We start from the raw sequence: 11,303 nt of genomic DNA on the forward strand, positions 1-11,303 counted from the left end.
AAATCATGCTGACATCTTCAGCAATCTCATACAATAAGGTTTTATCTCAGTCATGCTATAAATAAATCAATACCGTCCAATAAAATGTAGGTAGTAATAAAATCAAATGAAGCCTTCCATCAAATTATTTGACACCACGCTTGTCTCTTAAAAATTATAAAAAATTTGAATGGAGTGGATACTGCATGTAATCTCAGCAGAATACTCTAAATGTTTCACAATATCAAATTTGTCATCAGAGACCTGTGGAAGTTAGTCAGTCCACTTTGTGTGGCATAAAATGGTTGTTTCATAGTTTGTCATTGAAAGTTTTCCCTGTGTGGAACTGATGATGTTGAAGCTTTTCGTCTTGCACTCATTCAATGGAAAACATTCAACTATGAAATAACCATTTTATGCCACACAAAGTGGACTGACTAACTGCCACAGGTCTTTCGTGACAAATTTTATATTGCCTGGATAGCGTGCAAGAAATAATACTTTTCACTGTATGCTAATACATGTGACAATAATAAATCAAATCAAATCATTAGGACAGATTCATAAGAATACTACGTCTAAAGGGAACAACAATTATACAGCATGAGAAATGAGCCCAATGGTGTGCATTTTATTGATAGTCACGCTTGTTAAGGATGGCTATTCTGGTCCCATTGTTGGGCTTATACATATATATGTGTCTGAGTTGGCCTTGGGGCCTCATAACGCTACCAGACATTTGCACTGCATGTGAAAATTGAACATGTCATTACCCCTGCGTTCACTGACCTTCATTGGCTCCTAATCAAGTATTGTCTTGTTTTCAAAATTCTCATCCATGTTTTCAAATACCTCCAGGGTGAATCCCTTCCCTATCCATAATCACCTCCAAGGAATCTGCACTCATCTAATTCTGGCCTCTTCAGCATCTCCATCTTTAATTGCTCCCTGGAATCAGGGCGGGCGAGGCTCGGAGAACGGAATTCTCCATTGGCCTCAGACAAGATTTTACGAGCCTCGCCCGAGCGAGGTCGTAAAATCCCACCTTCCATCTTTGCCCAGGCTTGTCATCATCTTCTTATGTGGCTCGGTGTCATACTTACATTATAATGCTCTTGTGAAGTACCTTGGGATGTTTTATTACATTAAAGGCATCTTATAAATTGTTGCATACAGTTCGATCAACCTTGTTCAGGTGTATTCATTCATTTGAGCTAGCAAATGAACAGGTCTAAATAAATAACAAGAAAAGATTTCCTCTGTATAGTAAACTTGATTTTTGTGTGTGTGTGTGTGTGTGTGCAATAGGCCGATGTGATGCATATAATGTGTGCATGAAGAGAAGTTAACATGCTTTCCACTTTTGTGTGCTAATTTATACCTCATTTTCAGCTTACATCACTGGATAGCAGCAGTGCGAAAAAGACAGCCAATGTCTAAGTCTCTCATCAGCAAGCCCTCAGTTACGCCCCCTTGTGACACATGGCAATGTGAGTTGTGAGGATGACACAAAGAGGCTTCAATGAGATTTAGACAGACTAAGTGAATGGACAAAAACATGGCAGATCGACTAAAATGTGGAGAAATGTGGAGTTATCCACATTGGTAAGAAAAAACAGACAGGCATTAAGTATTCTTAAATGGTGAGAGATTGGGGGGTGTTGATAACCAAAGGATCCTGGGTGTCCTTGTTCATGAGTCACTGAAAGCTAACATTTTTCAGGTGAGAGGAGAGAGATACAAAAGGATCCAGAGGGGCAATTTTTTCACTCAGAGTGTGGTGAGTGTCTGGAACAAGCTGCCAGAAGTAGTAGTAGAGGCGGGTACAATTTTGTCTTTTGAAAAGCATTTAGACAGTTACATGGGTAAGATGAGTATAGAGGGATATGGACAAAATGCAGACAATTGGGACTAGCTTAGTGGTAAAAACTGGGTGACATGGACAAGTTGGGCCGAAGGGCCTGTTTCCATGCTGTAAACCTCTATGACTCTATAACATGCAGATGCAGCAAGCAATTAGGAGGGCAAATAGTATGTTGGTCTTAATTGCAAGAGGATTTGATTACAGGAGTAAAGGTGTCTTGCTGCAGTTGTATAGCATCTTGATGACACTGCACCTGGAGCATTGTGTACAGTTTTGGCATCCTTACTTAAGGAAGGATATACTTGCTATAGAGGGAGTGCAGCAAAGGTTCACTACATTGCTTCCTCAGGTGGAGGCAGTGTAGTGCTATTGTCAATGGTCTAGTAATCCAGAGACCCTGGGTAATGCCCTGGGGACCAGGGTTCAAATCAAATCCCACCACAGACAGTGGAACATCTCTTAGTGGAGGTACAACTGATGGAAGCAAGGGCATAGAACGTACCCTTAGTACAGGACTTCAATTCCCATCACCAAGAGTTGCTCTTTAGTAGAGTGCCAAAGACTATAGCTTCTAGACTGGTTCTCCGGCAAGTGGTGAGGGAGCCAACAAGAGGGAAAGGCATACTTGACTTCATCCTTGCTAACCTGCATGCCCCCAATGCATCTGTCCATGACTCTATCAGTAAAGTGATGACCACACAATCCTTGTGGAGACAAAGTCCTGTCTTCACATCACATTGTATGGCACTACCACTGGACTAAATAGATTACAAACAGATCTAGCAACTCAAGACTGGGAAATCGTGAGGCACTGTGAGCCATCACCAGCAGCAACATCTTACTCGGCCACAATTGGTAAATGAACTGGCATATTCCCCACCCTACCATTGTCACCAAGCCAGGGGATCAACCATGGTTCAATGAAGAGTACAGGAGGGCATGCCAGGAGCAGCACCAGAGATACCTAAAAGTGTCAACCTGGTGAAGCTATTACTCAGTACTATTTGCATGTCAAACAGTGTAAGCCGCATGGATAGATGGAGCTAAGCAATTCCACAACCAATGGATGAGATTAAAGCTCTGCAGTCCTGCCACATCCAGTCGTGAATGGTGGTGGACAATTAAACAAGTCAATGGAGGAGGAGGCTCCTCTTCAATGATGGGGGAGCCCAGCACATTCGTGCAAAAATAAGATTGAAGCATTTGCAACAATGTTCAGCCAGAGGTTCCTGGAGGATCATCTATCTTGACTTCCTCCGGTGGTCTTCAATATCACAGATGTCAGCCTTCAGCTGATTTGAATCATTCCATGTGGAATCATGAAATGTTTGAAGATGCTGAATACTGCAAAGGCTAAGGCAATAATACTGAAGATTTGTGCTCCAGAGCTCGCTGCTTGCCTAGTACAACTACAACACTGGCATCTATCAGGCTGTGGAGATGCCGGCGTTGGACTGGGGTGAACACAGTAAGAGTTTTAACAACACCAGGTTAAAGTCCAACAGGTTTATTTGGTAGCAAATTCCATTAGCTTTCGGAGCGCTGCTCCTTCGTCAGATGGAGTCGAAATTTCCACTCCATCTGACGAAGGAGCAGTGCTCCGAAAGCTAATGGTATTTGCTACCAAATAAACCTGTTGGACTTTAACCTGGTGTTGTTAAAACTCTTACTGTCTATCAGGCATGCCCAGACATGCCCTATACACAAGAAACAGGATAAATCCAACCCGACCAATTACCGCACCATCACTCTACTCTTGATCATCAGTAAAATGATGGAAGGGGTCATCAATGGCGCTATGAAGTGGCACTGGCTTAGCAATAACCTTCTCACTCAGTTTGGCTTTCACCAGGTTCAGTGAGCTCCTGACATCATTATAACTTTTGTTCAAATTTGGACAAAAAGGTTGAACTCCAGAGGTGAGGTCAGAGTGATTGCCCATGATATCAAGACAGCATTTGACCAAGTATGGAATCTCCAGTGCCCACTCCTCAAAGGGGGTGAGGACCTAAATCTCAGGCATACCACCCCCTGTTTTTTCCCTCTCCGGCAATTATGGGCATTCTTCTCCTGTGGGGACAGAAGGAGCCATGTAAAATCTGATGGCACGAGTCCTGCAGGATATCAGGGGGTGGCCCTCTGGGGGGGAGAGGAGGGAGGTGCATGGGGGTCAGGGGCTGGGGGTGGGAGGATCTGGGGGTATTTAGGGGGGAGATGCTAGATGAGGTTAAACACTCACCCTTGCTGCCCGGATGAGGTCATTCAGCTTTTTGCAGCACTGGGGCTTGGGGCTCCGAAAGCTTGTGTGGCTTTTGCTACCAAATAAACCTGTTGGACTTTAACCTGGTGTTGTTAAACTTCTTACTGAGGTTGCACTCACGCACACATTGCCAGTCTCACCCACCTTCTCATCACACACACACATTGCCAACACACTTTCTCATCACACACACACATTGCCAATCTCATCTTCTCATCACACACAATAAGAAGTCTCACAACACCAGTTTAAAGTCACTCACTTGTGTGGCTTTTACGACCAAATAAACCTGTTGGACTTTAACCTGGTGTTGTTAAACTTCTTACTGTGTTTACCCCAGTCCAACGCCGGCATCTCCACATCATGAGTGCAACCTGCCAGCATTGGCTTTTGGTGTGTGTGTTTGTGTAAGCTGCCAGCATTGGCTTTTGGGGTGTGTATGTGTGAGCTGTCAGCATTGACGTTTGGTGTGTGTGTGTGAGCTGCCAGCATTGGCTTTTGGTGTGTGTGAGCTGAAAATATTGGCTTTTGGTGTGTGTGTGTGTGAGCTGCCAGCATTGGGTTTTGGTGTGTGTGAGCTGCCAGCATTGACATTTGGTGTGTGTGTGAGCTGTCAGCATTGGCTTTTGGTGTGTGTGGGGTGCCAGTATTGGGTTTTGGTGTGTGTGAGGTGCCAGTATTGGGTTTTGGTGTGTGTGGGGTGCCAGTATTGGGTTTTGGTGTGTGTGGGGTGCCAGTATTGGGTTTTGGTGTGTGTGGGGTGCCAGTATTGGGTTTTGGTGTGTGTGGGGTGCCAGTATTGGGTTTTGGTGTGTGTGGGGTGCCAGTATTGGGTTTTGGTGTGTGTGAGGTGCCAGTATTGGGTTTTGGTGTGTGTAAGGTGCCAGTATTGGGTTTTGGTGTGTGTGAGGTGCCAGTATTGGGTTTTGGTGTGTGTGGGGTGCCAGTATCGGGTTTTGGTGTGTGTGAGGTGCCAGTATTGGGTTTTGGTGTGTGTGAGGTGCCAGTATTGGGTTTTGGTGTGTGCGAGGTGCCAGTATTGGGTTTTGGTGTGTGTGAGGTGCCAGTATTGGGTTTTGGTGTGTGTGAGGTGCCAGTATTGGGTTTTGGTGTGTGTGAGGTGCCAGTATCGGGTTTTGGTGTGTGTGGGGTGCCAGTATCGGGTTTTGGTGTGTGTGAGGTGCCAGTATCGGGTTTTGGTGTGTGTGAGGTGCCAGTATTGGGTTTTGGTGTGTGTGGGGTGCCAGTATTGGGTTTTGGTGTGTGTGAGGTGCCAGTATTGGGTTTTGGTGTGTGTGAGGTGCCAGTATTGGGTTTTGGTGTGTGTGAGGTGCCAGTATTGGGTTTTGGTGTGTGTGAGGTGCCAGTATTGGGTTTTGGTGTGTGTGGGGTGCCAGTATTGGGTTTTGGTGTGTGTGGGGTGCCAGTATTGGGTTTTGGTGTGTGTGGGGTGCCAGTATTGGGTTTTGGTGTGTGTGGGGTGCCAGTATTGGGTTTTGGTGTGTGTGGGGTGCCAGTATTGGGTTTTGGTGTGTGTGGGGTGCCAGTATTGGGTTTTGGTGTGTGTGGGGTGCCAGTATTGGGTTTTGGTGTGTGTGAGGTGCCAGTATTGGGTTTTGGTGTGTGTGAGGTGCCAGTATTGGGTTTTGGTGTGTGTGAGCTGCCAGTATCGGGTTTTGGTGTGTGTGAGGTGCCAGTATCGGGTTTTGGTGTGTGTGAGGTGCCAGTATCGGGTTTTGGTGTGTGTGAGGTGCCAGTATTGGGTTTTGGTGTGTGTGAGGTGCCAGTATTGGGTTTTGGTGTGTGTGAGGTGCCAGTATTGGGTTTTGGTGTGTGTGAGGTGCCAGTATTGGGTTTTGGTGTGTGTGAGGTGCCAGTATTGGGTTTTGGTGTGTGTGAGGTGCCAGTATTGGGTTTTGGTGTGTGTGAGGTGCCAGTATTGGGTTTTGGTGTGTGTGAGGTGCCAGTATTGGGTTTTGGTGTGTGTGAGGTGCCAGTATTGGGTTTTGGTGTGTGTGAGGTGCCAGTATTGGGTTTTGGTGTGTGTGAGGTGCCAGTATTGGGTTTTGGTGTGTGTGAGGTGCCAGTATTGGGTTTTGGTGTGTGTGGGGTGCCAGTATTGGGTTTTGGTGTGTGTGGGGTGCCAGTATTGGGTTTTGGTGTGTGTGGGGTGCCAGTATTGGGTTTTGGTGTGTGTGAGGTGCCAGTATTGGGTTTTGGTGTGTGTGGGGTGCCAGTATTGGGTTTTGGTGTGTGTGAGGTGCCAGTATTGAGTTTTGGTGTGTGTGAGGTGCCAGTATTGGGTTTTGGTGCAGGCAGCCTGCATTGCACCTGTTGGGGGAGCCAGGGCCAAGCTGAGCTGTGAGCCGGAAGTACAGCAGCAGCAGCCGGGACTGTTTCCGGTTCAGCGGCTGACAGCTCAGCTCGGCCACAGGCGGACATCTTGAAGCTGCGGTTGGCGAGTGGAGGAGGAGGAGGAAGAGGGGGAGGGAGTCGAACCGCCGGCCGGGGACCCCCTCTGAACTCAACTTGCACCGACTGGCGAGCAGCGGTGAGTGGCCTCCATTTCAAAGGTCTTTCCCCGGTCCGGGTGGTTAAAATTCGAGAGGAAAACGGGGGGGGGGGGGGGGGGGGGGCGGAGGAGGAGGAGGAAATATTGTGGCGGAAGCGGCCCGCCGGGGGGCTGGAAGTTGGGTATATGGGGGGGGGGTGAGGGGGTCGCTGCTGTCCACCTCACCCCCCCCCCCCCCCCCCCCGACCCCCGCGTCCCCGGGGGAGGGAGAGTTGGGCCTCCCGGGACGGGAGCTGCCTGGCCTGGGCCTCCCGGACTCCCCACACCCGGAGCGGCTGAGCCTCTCAGTTTGACCGGAGCAGGTGGACCCGCTCCTCCGGGCGGAGTTGTCAAGCCTGCCTGCTGTAAAATCTCATGTGTGCTCCCTTCAAAATAAACAGTTCAACAGGGGTTTACCAGTCCTAGTCTCTGCTCTCCCCGCTTTCTAATTCATTGCTCAGGGCTCCCTGATTTTGACAAGTGCTTACTTTGGGCATGCAACTTGCATTTAGGTAGCGCCTGGGCTCGTTTCAAGGCTTAAATGGCTTAGAAGTTCTATCGCTGTTATTTAGGCAAACATAGAAGTGAGAGAGAGAACGAGCTTCATGGCTGAGTGGCCGGGGTTGGAGGGAGCTTTTGGACAATATCCGTTGTCCCATCAACCTTGAAATTTCACTGAGATTCAGACACACAGAAAATCCAGTTATACACGTACAATGTTTGCCTTGGGCAGATAGGGACAGGAAAATTCTGCTCTGCTGACCCTATATCGATCGCTGTTTGGGCATTAGATTCAACTGGTGCCTGCAGCATAACATTCCCAGTCTTTCTTGGTTTGGAATTGTTTTATTTTGCCTTTAAAATAAAATAAATCACCTTTATAATGACGTTTAAAAACATGCCAAAATGTTAATGGCTCTTACTATGTTATGTGTGCAGTATTTGATCTCATCCTTGGCAAAGGCATTGAAATTGGCTGTGTACCATTTTAATATACTTAGCCTGTCTGTGGTGAGTGACTGAAAAGTAAAAGCTGTTTATGTGATAGCTGTGCAGTTCAAAAAAATGCAGGAGTATGATAAAAGAGCTGGGGTTTGGTACTAATTAAATAGTTTGAATAATTCTGAATGATGTATGATATAATAATGCAATATTTAATTACTTGGAAGTTTACAACACAAAATCAGGCAATTTGGCCCAATAATTGATGCAAATGTTTATGTCCCAAGCTTTCCACCTCCCATCCAATGCATTGCTTGCACTTTTTGTGGCTTTGGTGACCTGTGTTGCTACTTTTATTAATTGGTTTATTTGTATTTCTGGGTCCTTTTGTGCCTTTATCCCATTTAGGCTGTTTTCCAATGAATATGTAGTTTCCTTATCCCTCCTTCCAGAATACATCACCTCTCACTTATATTGAAATTAATTTGTTGTTTACACATCCACACTCCAGGTTTTTTGAGGTTGTTTTGTATTTTCTCTCATTTTTCCTCGGTATCAACCATATCTTCCAATCTGGTGTAATCTGTAAATTATGATATATTTCTAATTCCTGAATGTTAATTTTTTTTTGTAAACTATGGTCCCTGTGAAACAACAACTCTCACCTTGGCCAGTCTGAGTAACTACTATTAAGTCCTACTTTTTGCTTTTGTAGTCTATTTGCTATCCATTCTGCTATTTGTTCTCTGAATCTTACAGATTCTGTCGTCCTAAATCTACTATATGGTACCTTGAAGGCCTTTTGAAAGTCCATCTAAGTTGCATCTGAATTTTGACAAATTCAGTATTTTTTATTATATTTTCTGTTTCTAGATGTTTTTCTATTATACATTTGAATGAAGATTCCAGTACCTTTCCTACCACTGATATTGAGCTAACTGCTCAATAGTTCCTAGGGTTCACTGTATCTTCATTTTTGAATATAGGAATAATATTGATTGTCCACGAGCCTTTAGACACAATTCCCTGCTCTATTGGTTTTTAAAAACTCTATCCATGTATTCAAGTGACTTTGTTATCTCTTCCTTAGCTACTTTGCATATGATAGATGCAATCCATTTTGATCATAGTAAAGTTCCCAAAATTTGACTAGTCTAGCAGTTATCGCCCCTCTATCTTAATTGTCTTTACCCTTTTTGATTTTTTTATAATGTTATATCCATCCAGGTAGTCTTTCTGGTAAAACTGAGGAAAATTAACTATTAACAACTTTTTCCATTTCCCTGTCTTTACCCATACGGTAATTTGCACCAAGTCTCGATCATTCCTCACCCCAGTGCTTACTGATCTACTTTGGCTCCTCTTCCAGCAATGCTTTTTCACCAATTCCTTTGTGTGACCTTACCTTTACCTACCGCTAGCCTCTCTAATCTTTGCATTCCCTCAATTCTGGCCTTTTATGTATCCCTGATTTTAGTTGCTCCACCATTTGCAGTTGTGCCTTCAGTTCCCTCGGCCCTAAACTCTGAAATTCTTTCTTAAACCTCACTGCTTCTCTATCTGTCCTCTCCAAAATGCAATTTAAAACCTGTACTGATGCTGGTTGCACAACTTGGTATCAAATTTTGTTTGATAATACTCCTGAAGCACCTTGGGACATTTACTATGTTAAAGATCTACAACTGCAAGCTGTTTAAATTTATCTTGCGCATCCCTTAGTAGTTCTATCCTTACCTATTGTTATACAGCAAATGTATCTGTGAATTACTTATTTTTTTCCCTTTGGTCATTTTGTTTCATAATTAATCTTTGCTCTTTTATTTACTTAATTCCTTACCTTTCCATTCCTTTTTGTCATCTCTTTCTTTATGGTCTATAAAACAATTCTTCCATTTCTCTTTTTATTCATCAGTGGGTTCTCATTTATGAGTTAGTTTCTTTGTGATTGTTCATGGGACATACTTCTAAACACTCTCGGTCACCCATTTTAAGTATTTTTCATTGTCATTCTATCTCTCTTTCAATTGTTCCATCCTCAGCCCCATGTAATTAGTATTTTTACCCAATCTGTTACTTGGGTGTTTATCTGTCTTAATTCTTGCTCAACCATTATCTGAAATAGTTTTCCTAGATGTTCTCCTACCCTTATTTCTCTTATGGTTCAGTTCTCACTTATAGATAGATCCTTCTGTTGCTGACCTCCTTGGGTACTGGGCAAGACAGGACTGCTCTGTAAACTGATTAAGAGCTCCTCTTCATCACTGCTGCTTGATGGTGGGGATTATTGAAATCTTCCATGATTATTATTCCATGTCTTTTGCTAATTTCGTAAACTTGCTTGTTCAAGGCTGAGTGGACAAATTTTTAATCAGTAAGGGAATGAAGGATTATTGGGGTAAAGCGGGAAAGTGGTGTGGAGCATTATTATATCAAATCAGTTGCGATCTCATTGAATGGCAGAGCAGACTTGATGGGTCAAAAGGCCTACTTTCGTTCCTACGCTTTATGATCTTATTTCTACTCTCCCCTTCCACCATTAGGTGGTCTGGAATTTACTCCTACAATCCATTCCCCCTTATTCTGTCTTGATTTGTATGAATTCTGTTTCTTTGGGATCCTTCTTTGTAATGCTCTTTCTGATTAGTGCAACCACCACAGCACCCCTTTCTTCTCTCCCTTTTCCTCATATAGTATATCCTGCAGTACTTAACTGTCAGCCTTGTTCTTTATGTTACCTTGTTTCAGTTGCATCTGATTCCTTTCCGAGAATTATTACCTCCAATTTCCCCAGACATCATGTATGTTGCTATACAGCCAGTTTAGTTTATTTTTATTGATTCTTCCCCTCCCTCTTTATACTTATATTCTATAAATTTTTCTGTTCCCTGACTGTATTCCCTTCGGTTATATCTCCTGGTTGATGTTATTTCTACCAGATCTCCTCCCATCCCTATATATTAATAGTTTCAAGTCTTATCTATAGTCTAGTTTATTCTTTCCACTGTAACCACTGTGACCTTGTATCATCTGCCCCAGCTGTACAGATCTTTCCTGTTCCAGTGACCCGCGAAATGTAATTCTGCCTCCCACACGCTTCCGCCACACAGCCACCTACATGGTCTATCTATCTTCTATCCCATTGTCAGTTGGTACGTGGTTTGGGCGGTACTTTACCACCCCTACAAACATTTTTAAATTTAGTTCACAGCCCTTGTTACTCCCTCAGCAAGACCTCCTCTCTGTTCTTTCCTGTGTCATTGGTCCTACTGTGAATTACAATATCAGGATATGCCCCCACCTCTTAATTTCTTACGTTAAAATCAATGCTGCTTTATGGATATTGATGTGTGCAAATAAAGTAAACAACGTTGTGTAGAATTTTAAAATTCAAAATTGTTACTGGAGCAAGGAATAAAGCATTTTTTATGATATATTTGCATATCTTTGAAGGAATTACCACAAACTGCTAAAAGATAGGCGAGTTGCAAAACAAATTTCAGTGCAGGGCCATTGTACCTCAAAACTGATTAATCAGTAACTTTACTTTTCCTGTTTGGAATGTTCATGTTGCTGGACCAGCAGGAAAATCAACTTTTTTTTCTTTTTAGGAGACGTAACACTAGGATCACCATGACGGATTCTAAGTATTTTACAACAACCAAGAAAGGTAGCAACATTCCTGTCTGTCTCTCTTTTATTGCAGCAAA

General features: G+C 43.9%; 1 protein-coding gene across 4 annotated transcripts in view; it reads left to right on the plus strand.

Annotated features, from left to right (window-relative positions):
* The first annotated feature begins 6,501 nt into the window (after positions 1-6,501).
* The window catches only part of ap1b1 (adaptor related protein complex 1 subunit beta 1), a 61,094-nt gene continuing 56,292 nt past the window's right edge, over positions 6,502-11,303 (plus strand). For 3 of the 4 annotated variants that reach the window (XM_078227394.1, XM_078227396.1, XM_078227397.1), the window contains exons 1-2: positions 6,505-6,654; positions 11,205-11,263. In XM_078227394.1, the coding sequence (XP_078083520.1) occupies positions 11,227-11,263 (37 nt within the window). In that variant the 5' untranslated portion in view covers positions 6,505-6,654; positions 11,205-11,226. Of the gene's footprint in view, positions 6,655-11,204; positions 11,264-11,303 lie in introns of all 4 variants that reach the window. The other variant, XM_078227395.1, reaches the window with a different exon arrangement.

This window comes from Mustelus asterias, chromosome 13 (genome assembly GCF_964213995.1).
Source record: "Mustelus asterias chromosome 13, sMusAst1.hap1.1, whole genome shotgun sequence".
NCBI lineage: Eukaryota > Metazoa > Chordata > Chondrichthyes > Carcharhiniformes > Triakidae > Mustelus > Mustelus asterias.